Genomic DNA, 22,224 nt, shown 5'->3' on the forward strand with positions numbered 1-22,224 from the left:
TCTCCAGACTAAACATCCATATGATATATGGGTAGATTATTGCAAAATATATCGTGCGAAGAGTACATTCCGGCAGAATATGCTTCAATCTTTTGAGGATGCCAACTCCAAGTGCAACTTTGGTGGAGATAATGTCGCTATGATGCTTCTACGATAGATTAGAATCAATATGGAAGCCGAGGTACCGCAGTGATATAGCTTGTAAAATAGGTTTTTCACCAAATAGAACTTTACTACTTACATCAACAGAATCACCCACTCCACAGAATGTCAGTAAAAATTTTTCTTTACATTCACACACAGCAAACTTAAACTTGTAAACATCTCTAATCTTTTGAGAGTAATATGAGCTTTTGCTATTAAATTATCTGCAGATTTTGCAAATTTTGCTAGCAATAATGTTAGTAATATATGTATCCTTTAGATAAACGCGCATCATGTTCACGTAAACTAAATAAAGTAAAGGGCCCAGCACAGACATTTTGCGATTTATAATGTTAGATATTGTCGTATGAGTGTCTAACCAGGTAACTACTTAACCCATGAAATACAAGGCTATCAAGCATGGACTCCTGATCATAATTATCAAGCTTTTTTTCTATTCGACCAATTCTCTCCTCCAAATTTTCAATTTGAAATCTCAGACTACCTAGTAGAGCCTGTTCAATTTTTGCAAACTATGGATTAAACTCGAGCGTGATTGAATCATAAACCTGGCTGATTATCAGTTCAGCACCTTCTTTGTTCAGTGAATTCGGATCATTGAACTTTTCAGTAACTGAAAGTAAATGAAAATAAGGAGCAACATTAAAACTTAAAACGAACAGAAATTACTCCGTATATGAAAGGGGCTTTTCCTCCTCAACGCCCCGCTCTTTACGCTAAAGTTTGACTCTTTCTATTAACTTTATTTTTAAAACAGTAAGAAACTTTAGCGTAAAGAGTGGGGCGTGGAGGAGGAAAAGCCCCTTTCATATACGGAGTAATTTCTGTTCGTTTTAAGTTTTAATGTTGCTCCTTACTTACATTTAAAAAAGCTTGTTTTTTTTATTTAATTTCTAGACATTTTTGATTTAATGCATGTTTTGATCTTGGCTCTCCGCACATAATAATTAAAGCGAAATTTGCATATGAATTAATTGCAATTAATTGGAATATTTTGAGAAAAAAGGAGCGAGGGAGGAGGCCTAGTTGCCCTCCAAGTTTTTGATCACTTAAAAAAGCAACTAGAACTTTTAATTTTATACAAACGTTTTCATTGGTAAAAAATATACGTAACTTACGAATTAACTTACGTAACGAACTTCTATATCCGTATGTTTTTATTGCGTATATGAGGGGGTTCAACCCTTGTCAATACCTCGCTCTTAACATTAAAGCTTAGATTTTGTCCCAACTCCTTAAGAATGACCTCTGAATCACAAAGACCGTTGTGATTCATTAATTGAAATTACTGAAAATACTTTAGCGTAAAGAGTGAGGTATAACGAGAAGGTAAACCCCTGATATGCGTAATAATTTTTGTTCGTTTTAAGTTTTAATGCTGCTCCTTACTTTCAGTAGAAAAAAACTTTTCATATTTATTTTTTTATTGTTTTTTCAAATAATGCTAGAAAATCCTGCACCACCTTAATTGAAATTCTCTTCCCCCATGAGAGGTTTCTCCATGGAAATATCCTCCCATGTAACCCTCCCCCCTAAACCAAAAAAATCCCCCTGAAAACGTCTGTACACTTCCCAGTAACCATTACTATATGTAAAGACAGGTCAAAGTTTGTGACTTGCAGCCCCTCCCACGGAGACTGCGGGGGAGTGAGACGTCCCTAAAGACATAGGTATTAGGTTTTTCGACGATGGTGAATAAAATGGCTATCGCAGAATTTTGATCCGGTGACTTTCGGAAAAAAACGAGTGTGGGAGGGGGAGTAGGTGCCCTCCAATTTTTGGTCACTTAAAAAGGGAACTAGAACTTTTAATTTCCATAAGAATGAGCCTTCTCGCGACATTTTAGGATCACTCAGTCGATACGATCACTCCTGGAAAAAAAAAGAAAAACAAACAAAAAAAACAAACAAATAAACACGCATCCGTAAAATTATATATTTAAAATCTAAAATTAAAATTAAATTATATATTTAAAATCAGCATTAAAATGCGATTCTTTTGATGTAACTATTGGTATCAAAATTCCATTTTTTAGAGTTTCGGTTACTATTGAGCTGGGTCGCTCCTTACTACAGTTCGTTATTACTAACTGTTTGATTGGTTATATTTTCCAGCAGATGACTTTTTTATTTTCTCCAGCTGGGCTTCAGTTGTAGCTAATTGTTCGTAAATCAGGGCGATACTTGAAGACACCGAGTTAGACCCTAATTTATCTCTTGCTTCCAGGGCTTAAAAGGTCTTAGAAAAAGTTTCGTAAATTTCTGTGGTATTAGCAAGTTTTTGTGGCACTTTGCATTTACAAAGTGACATATAGTGATCGTAAATTCTGTCAGTCTGTCTGTCTGTCTTTCCCTGTTTTGCTAGTTTAGGCACTTCCAGATAAGCTAGGACGATGAAATTTGGCGGGCGTATCAGGAACCAGACTAGATTAAATTAGAAATAGTCGTTTCCCCAATTCGATCATCTGTGGGGAGTCGGGAGACGGTTAATTCAGAAAAAAGACCGGTTTGAAACTTGGTGGAAAAAATGAGCACAAATCCTAGATACGTGATTGACATATTCGGAACGGGTCCGCTCTCTTTGGAGAAGTAGGGAGGAGGGTTAATTGTGAAAAATGAGAAAAATCAGTACCAGACAAGATTAAATTAGAAATAGTCATTTATCCGACTCGACCGTCTGTAGGGGGGGGGGAGTGGAGGGACGGTTAATTCGAAAAAATGAGGTATTTTTAAGTTACGAAGGAGTGCGAATCTTAATGAAATCTCATATTTAGAAGGATCTTGCAACTCAGATCTTTTGTTTTAGATCTGGCTAAATCCAGTTTCATTGGGGGAGTTCTGGGGGGGGGGGACCAGAAATCTTTGAAAACGCTCAGAGTGAAGAGGTCAGGATGAAATTTGGCGGGAAGAATAAGCACACATCCAAGATACGTGACCGACGTAACTAGACCAGATCCGCACTCTTTGGGAGAGTTGGGGGGGGGGGGGGGGGGTAACTCGGAAAAATTAGAAAAATGAGGTATTTGTAATTTATGGACGGGTGATCAGATCTTAATGAAACTTTATATTTAGAAGGATCTTGTGCTTCAGCACTCTTGTTACAAACCCTGACAAGATCCGGTGACAGTAGCCAGAGGCGGAGGGGGAAACCGAAAATCTTTGAAAATGATTAGAGTGAAGGTATGGGGATGAAACTTGGTGGGTAGAGTAAGCAAATATCGTAGATACGTGATTGACGTAACTGGACGGATCCACTTTCTTTGGGGGAGTTGTGGGGGGGGGGTAAAGGGTTAATTCTGACAAATTAGAAAAAATGAGGTATTTTTAACTTAGGAAAAAGTCATCAGATATCAATGAAATTTGATGTTTGGAAGGATATCGTGTCTCATAGCTCTTATTTTAAATTCCGACCGGATCCGGTGATATTGGGGGGAAACTGGAAGGGGGAACCAAAAATTATGGAAAACGCTTAGAGTGGGGGGATCGGAATGAAACTTGGTGGTAAAAACAATCGTAAGTCCTAGATATGAGATTGACGTAACTGGAACGGATCTGCTCTCTTCGGGAGAGTTGGGAGGAGGAGGGTTAATTCTGAAAAATTAAAAAAATAAGGTATTTTCAACTTACGAAGGAGAGATTGTACCTTATTGAAATTTGATATTTCCAAGGATATCATGTCTCAGAGCTCTTATTTTAAATCCCTACCGGATCCGGTGAAGAGGAATTTGGGGGAGACCTAAAATCTTGAAAAATCTTGGAAAATGCTTAGAATATAGGGATCGTGATGAAACTTGATGGTAAAAATAAGTACAAGTCCTAGAAACGGGATTGACATAGCCGGAACGGATCTGCTCTCTTTAGGGGAGTTGGGGAGGGGGGGTTAATTAAAAAAATACACAAAATTAGGTGTTTTAACTTATGAAAGAGCGATCGTACCTTAATGAAATTTCATATTTAGAAGGACCTCGAAACCCAGATCTCCCATTTTAAATCCCTCCCAGATCCAGTGTCATTAGGGGGGGGGGCGGAAATATTGGAAAACGCTTAAAGCGGAGAGATCAGGATGAAACTTGGTGGAAAGAATAAGCACATGTCCAAGATAGGTGACTGACATAACCGGCTCGGATCTGCTCTCTTTGGTGGAGATGGGAGGGGGGGAGTAATACGGTAAAATTATAAAAAATGAGGTATTTGTAACTTGCGAACGGGTGTTCAGATCCTAATGAAATTTGATATCTAGAAGGATATTGTGCTTTAAAACTCTCATTTTAAATCCCGACCAGATCCGATTACATTGAAGGGAGCTGGAGGGGGAAACCGGAATTCTTGGAAAACGTGAAAATCGAGGTATCTTACAAATGGATGATGTGGATCTTAATGAAACTTAATATATAGAAGAATCTTATGTCTCAGATAATCCATTTTCAATTCGAATTGGATCCAAGGATATAGAGGGTTGGAGAGAAAAACAGAAACCTTAGAAACCGGAAATCTTGGAAAACGCTTAGAGTGGAGAGATCGGGATGAAACTTGATGGGAAGAATAAGCACAAGCTTTAGATACGAGATTGGCATTATTGGTAGGGATCCGTTCTCTTTGGGGGAGCTGGAAGTTGTTAATTTGGAAAAATTAGAAAAATTGAAGTGTTTTTAACTTAAGAATGGGTGACCGGATCTTAATAAAATCTGATAATTAGAAAGAACTCATGTCTCAAAGCTCTTCTTTCAAATCCCGACCAGATCTGTTGACATTGGAGGGGGGAGTTGGAGGGGGAAACCGGAAATCTTGGAAAACGCTTATAAACGCCGTAGATACGTAATTGACGTAACCGGACTGGATCCGCTTTCTTTGGGGGACTTAGGTGGTGTGGTTCAGTGCTTTGGCGATTTTAGTGCTTCCGGACGTGCTAGGACGATGAAAATTGGTAGGCATGTCAGGGAGCTGCACTAATTGACTCTTTACAGTTGTTTTCCCCGATTTGACCATCTTGGGGGCTGAAGGGAGAGGAAAAATTAGAAAAATTGAGGTATTTTTAACTTACAAGTGGGCGATCGGATCTTAATGAATTTTGATATTTAGAAGGACCTCGTGTCTCAGAGCTCTTGTTTTAAATCCCGACCGGCATTAAGCCTTTGATTTTCCTCTTAAAGCAAGCTATTGATCCTTAGAATTTTGCTAGAGCTCATATCACATGAGCTTTTGGCTCTTGGCTCCTCTTGAGCTCGTCAAAAGTGCCATATGAGCTCTTAGCTCTTGTTTTTGACGAATAGTATATAAATAGAAGTAGATCCAAAAATTTATTAAATACCCCTAAGGGGTTTCCTTCCTCCCTTACCTGTATTTATGACCCCAGGGCAAGATTGCCCAATGTTTATTATGTACCTTCAGGAACATATGACTTTAAATGACATTAATTTAATAGTATATGCATTACTCCGTAAAGCTAAGTATATGATTACCGCGGTTCCAAACCGGGGTAATCGGTCATTTATGAACGAGCCTATAAATCGTTAACTATATGATATGTTGGGGAAAAACCAAAATATTCTAAGATACGGCACTATTGGGAAAAAAATGAGATCCCGTGGAACTAAAATGGACGAATATCCTACAACTTTAGATAAAAAAAATAATGTTCGTATATTTTATAGGCCTACAATCGGCGTTTCTTTACTTTTAAGAGCCAATAATGTTTAAAATAATGTGTTTCAAAGAATAACATTTTTTTTTTAATTAATATTCATACATTTTATAGGCCAACAATCGCTATTTCTTTACCTTTAAATGCCAATAATATTTAAAATAATGTGTTTTTAAGAATAATGTTCTTTTTAAGAATAATTTTCTTTTTAAAAATAATGTTCATACATTTTAAAGGCCTACAATCAGTGTTTCTTTTCTTTTAAAGGCCAATAATGTTTAAAATAATGTATCTTTATGAATATTGTTCATTTTAAAAATAACGTTTATGCATTTTATAGGCGTACAATCGGTGTTTCTTTACTTTTAAAGGCCAATAATGTTTAAAATAATGTGTTTTTAAGAATAATGTTCTTTTTAAGAATAATGTTCTTTTTAAAAATAACGTTCATACATTTTATAGGTCTACAATCGGTGTTTCTTTACTTTTAAAGGCCAATAATGTTTAAAATGATGTGTTTTTAAGAATAATGTTCTTTTTAAAAATAATGTTCATACATTTTATAGGTCTACAATCAGTGTTTCTTTACTTTTAAAGGCCAATAATGTTTAAAATGATGTGTTTTTAAGAATAATGTTCTTTTTAAAAATAATGTTCATACATTTTATAGGCCCACAATCGGTGTTATCTGCTTTGTAACAACTTTGTAACCTAACAAATTCCCATTCGTATCAGGTGTTAAAAATGATATTGCCTCAAGGTGTTGTTGCCAATTATACATGCTTTCAACTTCCTTTTAAATCTGGTCGTAATGCTAAGGAGATGTCAACATTCTTAATGATATTCTGGCAAACCCCTTAAGGAGTGCTTAAGCCAATGAGAAAGGAGAAAATCTTGAATATAAGAATTATTGCTAAAAATCATCCCTCATAACTACAAACTTAAGAATCTTTGGGATTATTAATCAGTATAAGATCTACAAAACGACAAAAAAATCATGGCTGTATGATTAGTACAACTCTTTTAAATAGTAAAGGAAAAATATCTTAAATGACAAATTTTAGAGGAAACTGATGATAATAAAAAAAAATTTACGGCCAAAAATTTTGAAATCTTGTGGCAAATCGAGAGGCTAATTTAGAATTCTCTACATCTTCTAAAAGTAATTTTATTACTACTTTTAAAAATTAGAGGTGTCCCCACTAATTAATTTTTTATGAAGCTCTAAAGAATAAAAATGCAAATTTGTTCGGCCTATTCATGTTAAAGCTTTCAATGAAGCCACACTAATTTTTTCATCAAAGAATCTGCTTGTGTCTGCTGTTAATACACATTTCACTGCTATAGGAAAATAGCATTGGCTTCAAAACTCGGAGATTGACCTTAAATACTCACCAAAGTAATTTGAATAAAAAGACTAAACAAACTCACACAGCCCTCTATAAATATTTATGTATAGCTTAAGCTTTTATAGATAGCATTACAAATATATAGAACGTGTTGAGTGTGGAGAAAACAGGTTAGTTAAAAAAATAAAAAAAAATAAACAGAGTACCGTTTTGAAAAAAGTTGTTCTTTTATCTTCTCCTCAGAAGATATTACAAAATATATATAAATAACAAATATAAAACAAAATTATACGTAAGCATGTAATATGTCATAGATAATAAAATATAAAATGTAATACATTTTGTCTAGGTTTTATAACTAACTTAATAGTTTTCATAGGTAATGAAAATTCTCTCTCTAGTCAATTTCCGCCCCTTTGATTTTTAGTGCCCAAAAAGAGAATTCTAAAAATAGGCACTTATTTTTCCATAATCATCATCGTCTCATAAGTTCAAAATTTCCCCTCTTTTTGCAAGAAAAGACTTTTCTGGAAATAATCTCGTGAATAACAACAAAAAAAAAAGACCAATTGACATCTATATTAGAGTTTTTTAATCTGTTTTTAATCTTTAGTCTGTTTTCCGTTTGAGCTTTCCAAGCAAACGACTTTGAAATTTCGTCAAAAGTTTAACAATTGATACTAAATCTTTTTATACGGTTATAAAGGATATTTCGTTGGAGACAGTACTGATTATGTCATAAATAAAATAAATCCTTACATTGAATTCCGACGAATTGGAAATGTTTGATATTTGTATGCGTTTGATACATTATGTTTCTGTTAATGCTTGACACATTATCAACTTTAACGTTTATTAACTTTTATATTTGATTGACGTTTGATATTTTCCCTTGGATAAGACATACCAAGCACTAATTTAGTGTCAGTATCTTGGCTTATTTGAGTGTTGAACTTTTTTACGTTTCTAGTTTATTTCTATAAAAAAAATATTCCATTTAAACTACATCTCTTTTAGCTCAGTATAAAAGCTGAAGTAACCAAATTTGTTATATGTGATAGTGTGTTGACAAATATCTGAGAAAAATATGCAAATGAAAGTGCTGTAACAGCTTTCAGAAGAAAAAAATACAGTACCTAAAGAGAAAGGTTTCCAATTTTGTTGACAGATGTGTTGACAGGGCAATAGAGCAATAAAAAGTAGTGTCAATCTACGGTACTGTAGGGGAGGAAAAAAGCATTGAGTGGGGCATTTTTTTTTTCTTACTGACTATTCCAAAGCGGAATTTTCAATGAAAATACTTAACAAAAAAGTAATTTTTCAAAATATTAGATGGAAAAGGTCTGGTGGATAACCTCATTCTATTGACGCTTCAGGAAAATACATTCCTTACAATTGTGAATTTGCCTCTGGCGTTTTTAATTACCAACATTCAACAAATTATATCGGAAACTAGGCCAAATTCAAACAGCGAGTTTTTAAGTAGTTTACAATCAGTCAGCATCTAATACTTAACAGTTATTTCCTACTATCCAACTTACAAAAAAGCTTGAGCAGATAAAAGGCGAAGAGAAAAACAGAGCTTACTACCAAAATTATTCTTTAATTCCGTTGGTCAATTTGTGTGACACACTTTCTTATTAGTATGCGCATGTCAGAAAAGGAAGTAAAAAAGCCTACATTTCCGTACACGTCTTTGGAATGCTAATGCTGACTACAAGGTTGTATCCAAGGAGGAGGGATAGGGGGTTTGAACTTATCCCCCCCCCCAAAAAAAAGAAATGGTTGCCCGACTCGTAAAAACGTAACAGAAATGAATATAAACAAATTTTTAGCACGTTTTTAAATTTTATGTAAACCCCCCCTTCTCTCTGGAAAAAATCCTTTTACAAAACACCCCCCCCCCCCAAAAAAAAAATTACCTTTCAAAACCTAATTGCTTCTTTTTTGAATGATTGGTTCACTAGAAAGAGAAATGTCTCGACACTTTTTACCAGTGAACTCTATATTTGCATGGTGAAATGTTAAAGATAAAGCAAAAAGGTGAAAGCCAAAGGCTAATGATCACAATAATTTAGAATTTACGACAGAAAAAAGATAAAGGTTAAATATCAAAGCAGGGTAGAATTTGCAAACCGAAAAGATCTGACCTCGAATATCTTCCATATGCACACCTCCGAATCGATTAATTATATTAGCTTCTCCAACCATTTCATCGAACCAATCTTCAATTGTTGCATTATTTGTCCACCAGGATTCAGGGCTACGATGCCTAAAATTAACAAAGTTAGATTACATTAACAGCAATTAGAGAAATTTCAATATTAACTAAATTGAATTAATTAGAGGCTAAATATTAAATACTTAGGAGATAATTCATAATAATTCAAGTTTTGTCCTAGAATTCAGGAATACGATTCCTAAAACTACTATTATTTATTAAATTAACAATATTTATACTTTATGTCAATGAATGCAAATAAAAAGAGAAAATAAAAAGTGAGAAAATTAAATAAAAATGGATGAACATACTGCATTAATTAGAATAGAATTATTATTAATTAGATTCTTGATTTCATATATCTTGACATTTTTAGAGGTTAACATGAGCCCTGAGACGCCTCTCTTCGCCCAGCCGACGCACGTATTTATACCTGTAATTCATTGTAGGAAAGAACAGGAATGAAGGGTAAGGCTTTTCTTCTATTTGGCACCAGCAGATCCAAGGGGGTTGGGAGGACCTCCCCCAAAATTTTTATGGCACCCTCATTCCATGTTTTTTTTTACTGTTTTTGTGAATAAACTTGCCAATTTGGTCAACTGTAGGCACCCTTGTCACATCCCCCCAATGGATTTTGCTTAAGATCCGCCTTTGGTATTTGGGAGGAAAAATTACCATAACCAATTGTCAATATTGAGAAGTACAGTCAGTCGTGTTTATCTTATAGCCAATTTATGACTCTGTAATTATAAGCTGACTATAAATTACTTAATGGAATCATGATCAGCTAACGAATAAGAATTAATGGGATACAAGCAACCTGAAGGAAAGGCTAAAAAAGGTTAGCAAAATATAGCCTTTTTATTATTAATTTTCTTGGATATATGGTTTCAAGCCTAAGTGACCGCACCTTAGAAAACCCTTTTAACAGTTAACAAATGGCCCACATATTTCACGAAATTAGAATTTGGTCAATTAATTATGTTTGTCAATAAAATATCTCTAATATATTTGAAAATGCTGGGATTTATTTTGACGAATTTTCGTAACAGTTTGTTAATCCCTGTAGCTGTCACAACGTTTTCCAGCTTAAGCAGGAATTTTCCATTAGAAATAATGAATTTATTATTTTCACAATTGGTTTAAAGTTATTTAAGTTATTTTTCTAAGTATATTTTTGAAACCCTCATTAAAAAACTCATTTTCTCCCTTTTTTTCTTACCACGAAAAATGCTGGGAATAAACTAGCTTTGGCATCCAAATGGCATCCGAAAAACATCCAATGACATCCAAATGGCATCCCAAATGGCATCCGAAAAATGCTGGGAATAAACTAGCTTTGGCATCCAAATGGCATCCGAAAAACATCCAATGACATCCAAATGGCATCCCAAATGGCATCCGAAAAATGCTGGGAATAAACTAGCTTTGGCATCCAAATGGCATCCGAAAAACATCCAATGACATCCAAATGGCATCCCAAATGGCATCCGAAAAATGCTGGGAATAAACTAGCTTTGGCATCCAAATGGCATCCGAAAAACATCCAATGACATCCAAATGGCATCCCAAATGGCATCCGAAAAATGCTGGGAATAAACTAGCTTTGGCATCCAAATGGCATCCGAAAAACATCCAATGACATCCAAATGGCATCCCAAATGGCATCCGAAAAATGCTGGGAATAAACTAGCTTTGGCATCCAAATGGCATCCGAAAAACATCCAATGACATCCAAATGGCATCCCAAATGGCATCCGAAAAATGCTGGGAATAAACTAGCTTTGGCATCCAAATGGCATCCGAAAAACATCCAATGACATCCAAATGGCATCCCAAATGGCATCCGAAAAATACTGGGAATAAACTAGCTTTGGCATCCAAATGGCATCCGAAAAACATCCATTGACATCCAAATGGCATCCCAAATGGCATCCGAAAAATGCTGGGAATAAACTAGCTTTGGCATCCAAATGGCATCCGAAAAACATCCAATGACATCCAAATGGCATCCGAAAAATGCTGGGAATAAACTAGCTTTGGCATCCACATCCCTAATTTAATAAATATACAGAAAAGCAACATAAAGTACATATATGATCAAGAATTTTAAGTAGGAAGTTTCAGCTTAAAATTTTTATTTGGGAATGTATAAAATGTCTAATATCAGCAAGCTAGTTTGTACCAGCCCTTGTTCCAACGAGCAGCCTATCCTCAGAATACAATTTTTTCATAGATTCTTCATAAAATTCCGAAAACTGTGTGTTTTTCTTACCAAGAGGGGTGGGGTAATAGCATTTGGGGGAAAGGAATTTTAGATCGAAGCTCGTAATCAGTTTATGAGACCTCATCTCTACTGTAGTATAAGTTATTTTGCATACATATAAAAATACCGACTTACATGCCTACACGCACTTTCGCATAGTCTATTTTTCTGGGCCCATTTGTAAAGAATCAATAGAAATAATCAGCTAAACGTGAATTGCCAAAGTTGTGAAAAACTTGAAAGATATGTCTTCGATTCGAACGGACAAGCCAACCCGGCTGTTTTTGTGAATGCATTTGTTGAGCATTCTTGATTGATAGTTTACTACCAACGAATCTTCTATGGCGACGAACCTTCTGAACGATAAGGCGACGTTACAGAGTCCCTCAAGTCAGAAGGACACATTCAAGGAGTTTGTAAGCCTAGGAAATGATCTTGGAGACTATGATGATACAGATAACTTTGTAAGTGTTTCCAATGAAAAGGTTGCCAACAAGGACACCGCAAACAGTGGGATCGTGGCACCGGATCCAGGCACCACATACTAAGAAGCGATAAATACTGAGGAATGTTGACAACCCAAAGGCTCTTTGAAGAGGCTTTTTCAGGCTGACAAACTATAACAATTTAAAACTTTTTCGAAGCTGAGGCGAATTTCTTAATTTGTATATGCTACATAAATTTACTAATAACTCAATCGAGGATTTGAATAAAAAAAAATGCGTATCAAAGACTTCATATTATTGTAGCACGATAAATAAAACGGTTAGTATCTTATTTGTAATAAAATTAGTAATAAAATGGTTAGTATCTATTTAGGGAATATAAAAAAAGAAGTTTTATGGACCTCCAGTGGCTGGACTTGATCAAAATTATGATTTTGGACTTTATCAAAAGTTTCGTGTTACTGGTCTGAAAGTGAAAGCGGATGCTGATGAGAAGAATTTCGAAGTTGTTTAATGAATACATTTTCAATTTTTCCAAAGGAGCAAAATACCAATTTTTGCTTTGTAAAAAGTATTTTATTTCCCTTGTAATTTTTCTCTTAACTGTTTAAATGCAACGACATGATTAAAAAGCGATCCATTTTTGAGGCGCGGCCCAAAAAGTAAAAAAGCTTGAGAATCTTATGAATTTTCTGGAATTTGGTCTTTAGCCATGTGACTTGGTAAAGTAAAAGTTTAGTTTTTGTCTTTCTTTCAATTGGGCTCTCAGCCAAATGTAAACACATCAAGTTTATGCAGATGACAAATGCTCACTCTCTCGTACGAGCGTACCTGGACTGCTGGAAAAGTAAAGAGACAAACCTGTGAGATTCAGGCAGCTAAGCAAGTCAAATATCTACTACTACTACTGCTTATAAAAAGAGTATGCTTTATTATTTTTATTTATTTTAATCACTCATTTCTTCTTTCCAAACACAAAGAACACGTGCTTGTTGATGATATTAATGCTGTCACGAGGCATTGTCATTTGACTTGGGGACAAAAGGGACAAAAAATCATTCACCCTCGTAGGAAATGTGTTGATTATATGTCAGCTCCATGCACGTGTCACTAGCCAAACCATTTTGGGGAAGGGGACTGGAGGGAATAAATAATTTTCTTTTCATTTTCATCGACTAGTTTATTATTAGGAATTATTAGACTAAATTATTAGGGATTAATAATTTTCTTTTCATTTTCATCAACTGGTTTTATAGTCTATAATTTTCTTCAGACTGTTCACTCAAAACTAGAATAATAACACCAATTTTATTGTGAATTAAGTGTTTTTATGCCTTTACTATGGAATTTGTACTAAATTCTCACCATTCAAAAACAATCACTAGTAAAAACATAGAATCGATGGATTTTATCAGGAAATCAGTGAAAATCACTGGCCTATTAAAAATCACTAGGCAAAAATATCATTAGAAATAGTGGTAAATCACTGGGGATGGCAACGCTGACGACAACTGGATTACTAAAATAAGAATCAGCACAAAAATTTGACAAAACACCTTTTTGCCGTAAAACAATCCCTTTTTATAAATCAATTCGACCAAGTCTATTCTAAAGTGTACTTTAACGTAGTAAGCTGTCCAATTAAATCAGAACTTGATTTTTAGTAAAAAAAAAAAAAAAACAACAAGAGCTAAGAGCTCATATGGCACTTGTGACGAGGCATGAAGAGCTAAGAGCCAAGAGATCATATGGTATGAGCTCTAACAAAATTCTATGAATCAATAGATTAATTTAAAAAGGAAAATAAGAGGCTTAATACCGGTCAGGATTTAAAATAAGAGCTCTGAGTCACGATGTCCTTCTAAATATCAAAATTCATTAAGATCCTATCAGCCACTCGTATGTTATAAATACCTTATTTTTTCTAATCTTTCCTCTCCCTTTAGCCCTCCAGATGGTCGAATCTGGGAAAACGACTTTATCAAGTCAATTTGTAAAGCTCCCTGACACGCCTACCAATTTTCATCGTCCTAGCACGTCCAGAAGCACCGAACTCGCCAAATCACTGAACCCCTCCCCCCAAATCCCCCAAAGAGAGCGAATCCAGTACAGTTCCGTCAATCACGTATCAAGGACATTTGCTTATTCTATCCACCAAGCTTCATCCCGATTCCTCCACTCAAAGTGTTTTCCAAGATTTAGCCCTCCAATTCCCCCCAATGTCAAAAGATCTGGTCAGGATTTGAAACAAGAGCTTTGAGACATGAATTCCTTCTAAATATCAAATTTTATTAAGATCCGATCATCTATTCGTAAGATAAAAATACCCCAATTTTCACGTTTTCCAAGAATTCCGGTTTCCCCCTCCAATCCCACCAATGTCACAGGATCTCGTCGGAATTTAAAATTAGAGCTTTAAAGCACAAGATCTTTCTAAATATCAAGTTTCATTAAGATCTGGTCACCCTTTCGTAAGTTAAAAATACATCAATTTTCCAAATTCCCCCCCCCCAACTCCACCAAAGAGAGCAGATCCGGTCCGGTTATGTCAGTCACGTTTATTCTTAGTCAGTCACCTTAGACAGGTTTTTATTCTTCCCATCCAGTTTCATCCTGATCTCACCGCTTTAAGTATTTTCAAAGATTTCCGGTACCCCCCAGCTGCCCCCCCCCAGCTACGCTGGATTCGGTTGAGATTTAATATAAGAGATCTGAGTTACGAGGTCCTTCTAAATATGAAATTTCATTAAGATCCGATCACTCCTTGGTAAGTTGAAAATACGTCATTTTTTCAAATTTTTTAGAATTCCCCCCCCCAATAAAGCGGATCCGTTCCAATTATTAAATCACGTATCTAAGACTTCTACTTATTTTTCCCACCAAGTTTCATCCCGATCCCTCCAATCTAAGCGTTTTCAATCATTTTAGGTTCCCCCCTAAACTCCACCCAATGTCACCAGATCCGGTCAGGACTTAAAACAAGAGCTTTGGAACACGACATCCTTCTAAATATCAACTTTCATTGAGATCTGATCACCCGTTCGTAAGTTAAAAATACCTCACTTTTTCTAATTTTTCAGAATTAACGCTCCCCCCCAAATACCCCAAAGAGAGCATATCCGGCCCGTTTATGTCAGTCACGTATCTTAGACAGGTTTTTATTCTTCCCATCCAGTTTCATCCTGATCTCACCGCTTTAAGTATTTTCTAAGATTTCCGGTTCCCCCCAACTGCCCCTCCCCCAATTACGCTGGATCCGGTTGAGATTTAAAATAAAAGGTCTGAGTTACGAGGTCCTTCTAAATATGAAGTTTCATGAAGATCCGATCACTCCTTCGTAAGTTAAAAATACGTCATTTTTTCTAATTTTTCAGAATAAACCCCCCCCCCAATAGAGCGGATCCATTCCAATTATGTAAATCACGTATCTAAGACTTCTGCTTATTTTTCCCACCAAGTTTCGTCCCGATTCCTCCAATCTAAGCGTTTTCCATCATTTTAGGTTCCCCCACCCCAAACTTCCCCCAATGTCACCAGATCCGGTCGAGACTTAAAATTGAGCTTTGAGACAATATATCCTTCTAAATATCACATTTCATTGAGATCCAATCACCTGTTCGTAAGTTAAAAATACATCATTTTTTCTATTTTTTCAGAATTAACCCCCCCCCCCCCAACTACCCCAAAGAGAGCGGATCCGTTCCGGTTATGTCAATCATGTATCTAGGACTTATGCTTATTTTTCCCACCAAGTTTCATCCCGATCCCTCCACTCTAAGTGTTTTCCAAGTTTTAGGTTTCCCTCTCCAACCCTCCCCCCCAATGTCACCAGATCCGGTCGGGACTTAAAATAAGAGCGTCGAGGCACGATATCCTTCTAAATATCAAATTTCATTGGGATTCGATTACCCGTTCGTAAGTTAAAAATACCTCATTTTTTCTAATTTTTCAGAATTAACCCCCCCCCCCCCCCAACTACCCCAAAGAGAACGGATCCGTTCCGGTTATGTCAATCATGTATCTAGGACTTGTGCTTATTTTTCCCACCATGTTTCATCCCGATCCCTCCACTCTAAGTGTTTTCCAATTTTTAGGTTTCCCCCTCAAATCCCCCCCAATGTCACCATATCTGGTCGGGATTTACGATATCCTTCTAAATATCAAATTTCATTGAGATCCGATCACCCGTTCGTAAGTTAAAAATACCTCATTTTTTCTAGTTTTTAAGAATTAACCCTCCCCCAACTACCCCAAAGAGAGCGGATCCGTTCCGGTTATGTCAATCATGTATCTAGGACTTGTGCTTATTTTTCCCACCAAGTTTCATCCCGATCCCTCCACTCTTAGTGTTTTCCAAGATTTTAGGTTTCCCCCTCCCAAATCCCCCCAATCATCACCAGATCTGGTCGGGATTTAAAATAACTGCCCTGAGACACGATATCCTTCCCAACATCAAATTTCATTAAGATCTGATCAACCGTTCGTAAGTTAAAAATACTTCATTTTTCTATTTTTTCCGAATTAACGGGCCCCCCACTCTCCCCCCCAGATGGTCAAATCGGGAAAACGACTATTTCTAATTTAATCTGGTCCGGTCCCTGATACGCCGGCTAAATTTCATCCTCCTAGCTTACCTGGAAGTGCCTAAAGTAGCAAGACCGGGACCGACAGACCGACAGAATTTGCGATTGCTATTTGTAACTTGGTTAATACCAAGTGCCATAAAAAAAATATTAAGACACAACACACAAAATGCGAAGTTTTGAAATACCGCTTATTACTAAGATAGAAGTTTAGAAATTAACTGTAAAACAACCACACATTCTGGTATGTGTAGGCTTTGAAAGGAAATTGAGAAATAACCATTTCCTCGCTTAGTTATGTCAGTAGCCCGGAAAGACACGGTTGGCCTAAGGTACAAAATATACATTTTATGGTATCTTGCAACTTTACATGTTCTTGATTTTTCTCGCGTGACCTCTGGTCCCTTTTTAATTTACAAATACCTTGGAATGTTTAAATGCCCTTAAATGTTTTATGATTTATAATTATATCTTTGTAATCTGTTTATTCCGTGGGGCAAATAGTCCCAGTGGCGTATATATAGCCAGACTTTGTACCGTTGGTTGTTGAGTTAATTTGAGCTAAAATCCGTTGATTTTGAATTAAGATCACGTAGTTGTGGGCATTAAGCCGTGGCTAATCGTAGAAAAAGCCAAGACAGATTGTCCGAGTGAGTGAGAGGCAGATCTGGCATAAGCTCTTTTTAGGATTGTATAAACATGATGTCAGTTCATTTGTTGATAGATAAGTCTATCTGTCATCCGTCCATGCATCATTCCTAGGGTAGAACTAAGGTAGATAGTCGTAGAACTAAGGTATGCAAGATTGGCAAATACAGAAAATATAGCAGTTTATCGTCAACGTGACGAAAAGATAAAAAAAAGAAACACAGGGATAAATCCCAAAACTGATGTCCTTGGATATCAGACATGCCATGACATTTGACCATGAAGATAACCCCGGAAAAAGCAGTTGAGATTGTATCCAAAAGAATTATCCCTTAAATAATGGCAGCATAAGAATAATGTGAAAAGAACTTAAAATTGTTGTTTTAAATTAAAAAATATAGAGTTGGGACAACTCTTATCAAGGTGAAAAGTGCTGTAGTAAGCTGTCCAATTAAGTCGGAAATTGATTTTAGTAATCTATAGTGATTTTAGTATTTCTAATTTATAATTATTTCTTGGTGTTCTGTTTATTATGTAGGGTAAATATTCCCAGTGACGTAAATATAGCCAGACCTTGTACCGTTGGGTGTTAATAAAAGTTATCATATTATACCAAAACTATATATATAACGTTATTAAAGCTTATCGTCAATTCCCAGTAGGGATGCTTCGGATACTTAATCAGGTCGACCCTAAGGAAACGCTACCCGAGCTTCAATTACCTTAGAACCGTACCCATACCCCCCCCAAGGGCAAGGTGAACAACCACTATAGTACCACGACATAATCTACTTTACTACTTCTGGTGGCTTGGGGAAAAACAGGATCGATAAGACTAAATAATGTTGTAGAATAACACAAAAATGGCTTTACCGGAAAGCAAAATGATTTCCCTGACAACGGTACTTGAAATTGCGAAAATTATACCAGAATACACGGGAATTTCAGATTTCGATGCATTCATCACAAATTGAGGGTTTTCGACAATTTTAAAACAGGGCCGAGAAGACTAAATAAAGTTGTAGAATAACACAAAAATGGCTTTACCAGAAAGCAAAATGACTCCCCTAACAACTGTACTTGAAATCGCAAAAATTATACCAGAATACGCGAGAATTTTAGATTTCGATGCATTCCATAAAAAATTGAGAGTTTTCGACAGTTTAGCAGAAATGTCTGACGATAAAGTAAAAAAAAACAGTGCGTAGCAGCTAGATTAAGTGGAGGTGCGCTAAAATATTTTGAATCGATTAAAGAAAAAAAAGGCAAAGGACATTGACACTCTAATTGAATCCTTCAAAACATAGTTCATAAAAACGAATGTTTCCGAGAAGCTAAGAGCGGAGATAGTTACGTTTAGCGCCTAAAATAGTATTCGGGAGTATGCAGAAAAGATTTGTCGGTTTGTATGGTCACTATTGGGCAAAGGCGGAAGTGACGAGACAGTACAAAGGTACAATTGCATACCTTTACGCAAGGGTTACCGAAAAAACTGCCAAGACTTATACTATCGCATAAGCCTGAAAATATCGAGCAGGCTATAGACTTGGCAGAAACAGACGGAAGAATGTATGAAGCTATGAAAATTTTTTTAGATGCCAATAAATAGCACAGAAAACAAATATATTGTTAACCATGGAAGAGGGCAAAACCGTGTGAAGTTTGGGGAGACAGATCATGAACTAAAAAGGCACAAAGGGGGTCAAGGGTCATTTTTTGTGGAATTGTTTTTTTTAAAGGCCCTAAGTCAAAACAGTAAAACTGAAGAAAACTGGGAAAACCCCCAAAACTTTCGGACAATTAACAGTGGGCATTTAAACGGAGAAACCAGCCGGTAAGGGTCGCCAGAGCTGTACCTTTTCAAAGACCCCTATATAGTTCGGAATAATTTGATACGGAGATAAATAATGATTTACCGATTTTACGTTGTTTTAAAATTGAGAGTTTTCAAAATTCATCGTGTTTACTTGATACAGGTGCTTCAAAATCTTCAATTAGAGAGGAGGTTTTTAGGAGGTTTCCTCCTAGTGTACAAAATAGTGTTAGCAGACGCCAGAATACCTTGACGCCAGATCACAAGCTGAGAATTTTGGGGGAACATGCATTAAAATTTAGGGGATAATAAAATCCCCTGTGTTATTCCCTGTGTTTTCCACAGGGAATAATGAAATAGTGGTAACAGCGATAATATGTAAACAGCTACCATTACCTTGTATTCTTGGAGTGGACACTATAAGAAAATATGGAATCGTGTGGAAACCACTAATCGATAATATTAACATAAGAAAGCCAAACGAAACTGATAGATAAGTTTGCGTAGCGGTGGATAATAATAGTAACAAACCTGGAATATAATTTAAATTAAAAGGGTAAATAACATTTGAAGGAGGAACGACGTCTCAAGTTCTAGCAACGTCAGATACAAAGGAGGGTGACAAAAATCAATCGACGCCGGAATAGAAGTATACACTCTAAAGGATTATTCCTCAATTTTCAATCAAATCATGAAAATTGACAGAGGTATCACATATTCAAAATTATCCAATCTAAGCAGTAATAAGGTAAAGCCGAATAAAGCAACCTTAGGAACGACAGAAAGGATTCCAAATACAGATATAAAATCACTAAGCAGTCCAGAATCAAGCATAAATTCTACAAGCCAAGAGTGAATTTCACCAAAACCACAAGAAAATTACGGAATGGCAATAACTGTTTTTTTTTTTAGAAGAGTTCAATTTAGAATATTTACTGGAAAATATTAAAAACCAGGTGGGATATATTTTATGGGACTATAAGAGAAATTTTACAAGACACAAAGCTGATTACGGTTTAACCCACCTGATTACACGCAAAATGCCAACTCAAGGACCTCCAATATTCACATACAAGACCCCTTACCATTTAAGATCATGGCTTGATTACCAAATCAAGGAAATGGGAGAATAGGGAGTCATTAAAGAGGGGGTTAGCGGGTAGTGTTTTCAACTAGTAATAGTCAGAAAGAATGACAATACATTTCGATGTTGCGTAGACTTTAGGGCGCTAAATGCAGTTACGGTGAAATAAGTAATTAAATTACAACGAATAGATACGGTATCTATTCGTCTATACGGTATCTATACCGAATAGATCGGTATCTATTCGTATCTATACGGTGAGATAAGATATTAAATTATAACGAATAGATACGGTATTAGATTCGCTTGGAGGATCTAAATACTACACTAGTTTTGACCTGATATTAGGATATTGGCCCAGAAACAAAACACTAAGCAACAGTGTTTTTGACTATGAAAGAACGTTCACATATGAACTCCTGCCATTCGGCTTACCATTTAACCCCAACTTTTTTAGCCGACTAACGAATTTAGTGTCAAAAGACGATGAACAAGGAAAAAACACAGGATTCGATGCATAAGGGAGAAAAGACACTTTAGCTTATTTAGATGATCTAATATTATAAACAGAAAATCTAGAAAACCATTTAAATGGGCATAAAAGGATACTAGGAAAATTCGAAAAAGCAGGGTTAAAACTAAGACCAGAAAAGCTAAAAGTGGTGGTACTAAAATTGGCCTTTCTCAGACACCTGATAAATCTATGTACTGTTTTGCCAAATCCAGAAAAATTCATGATGGAACAATTATAACCCCCAAAAGATTAGAAAAGCTGTAAATAAAAACGTGGATTATGAACTGATATTATTACTGTTTATAACCGATATTATTTTTATTTATAAAAAACTCAATGCTAGGTTAGGTGCTGAGGTCTGTCGACGCTTGGGTCCTTACCACCCTTAGATTAGACTGTATTGATTGTATTGTTTGTTTGTGTTATTTTGTTTTCTTTCCTTAATGTTTTTACTCCGTTTAAATTGTCAAAACAAGCGGGTAACAGATGAATTATTAATTATTATAGGCTATTTCAGGCGATGTATCGGATATATTGATAGTTACCATATTCATGTGACATGTAAAACTTGGCATGAAGCGAGCATCCGTTTGGATTTTGTCTTTCCTTATTAAATAGTTCCTTGGATATTTCCTTTGACAGGTTTCTTTGGACAAGCAATTTGGACATTTTCAGTGAATTTCGATCAAAAATTTAACTACGAATCAGTCTTTAAAGTTTCAAGTTCCTTAAATTCTGATTAATGAGAAATATATTGTCATTGTGCGTTTCCATTTTATTATCCTGGAAAATTAGGAAGTATTTACTTACGCCCTCTTTGCAAAACACTGCGAAAATACGAATCTTAAAAAATCTAGAACAGAAAAGTCTTAAAAATTATTTTCGTTTGATTCAGGTAAATTGATTTTGGTTCTTTTGGTGGATTCCCAACTTTACTGCAAAAAAAAATTAAAAAAGCTTACGTTATAGAATGAACTGATATTTCGTGGCCCTCGTTCCACAGCTTTTGGACATATTGATAGTTATTATATTCATGTGATATGTAGAATGTGGCATGAAGTGGACAACCATTTGGGTTTTGTCTTTCCTTATTAAACAGTTTCTTAGAGTAGAGGTCCCAATTTTCTGAGTTAACAGCATCATCAAAAGTAATAATGACCATTTGAGGCACTTGATTTGGCTCCATGTTTCCAGGTATTAAGGTGCCATCTACAGAGCAAAAGCAGTTTGGTAGAGTGCAGTTACGGTAGTCACACCGAGGTGCTGCGTTGGGATCATTATCGGCATCTGGAACAAGGGTTAAATCAGTTAATATCTGAAACTAAAATCCCCTTAAGACTTTGGAGAGGCGGCTGAAAATTAAAGATTCAATGTATTTTCGACAATAAATCACAATCTTCAGTTACTTTTACCTTACTTTATTTTTTTTCCTAATTCACCATAAGATGGGAGGGGAAAGTGTATTATTGAATTTTTATGGGTTGAGGACAGTTTT

The 22,224-nt window shown here is 35.8% G+C and overlaps 1 protein-coding gene across 1 annotated transcript in view; it reads right to left on the reverse strand.

Moving 5' to 3' along the window:
• The window catches only part of LOC136031716 (chitin deacetylase 1-like), an 88,297-nt gene that overhangs the window by 15,605 nt on the left and 50,468 nt on the right, over positions 1 to 22,224 (reverse strand). The window contains exons 6-7 of the mRNA XM_065711421.1: positions 21,692 to 22,016; positions 9,305 to 9,426 (exon numbers count right to left, since the gene is read on the reverse strand). Of these exons, the coding sequence (XP_065567493.1) occupies positions 9,305 to 9,426; positions 21,692 to 22,016 (447 nt within the window). The remainder of the gene's footprint in view (positions 1 to 9,304; positions 9,427 to 21,691; positions 22,017 to 22,224) is intronic.

The sequence above is a fragment of the Artemia franciscana genome, chromosome 10 (assembly GCF_032884065.1).
Source record: "Artemia franciscana chromosome 10, ASM3288406v1, whole genome shotgun sequence".
Taxonomy (NCBI): domain Eukaryota; kingdom Metazoa; phylum Arthropoda; class Branchiopoda; order Anostraca; family Artemiidae; genus Artemia; species Artemia franciscana.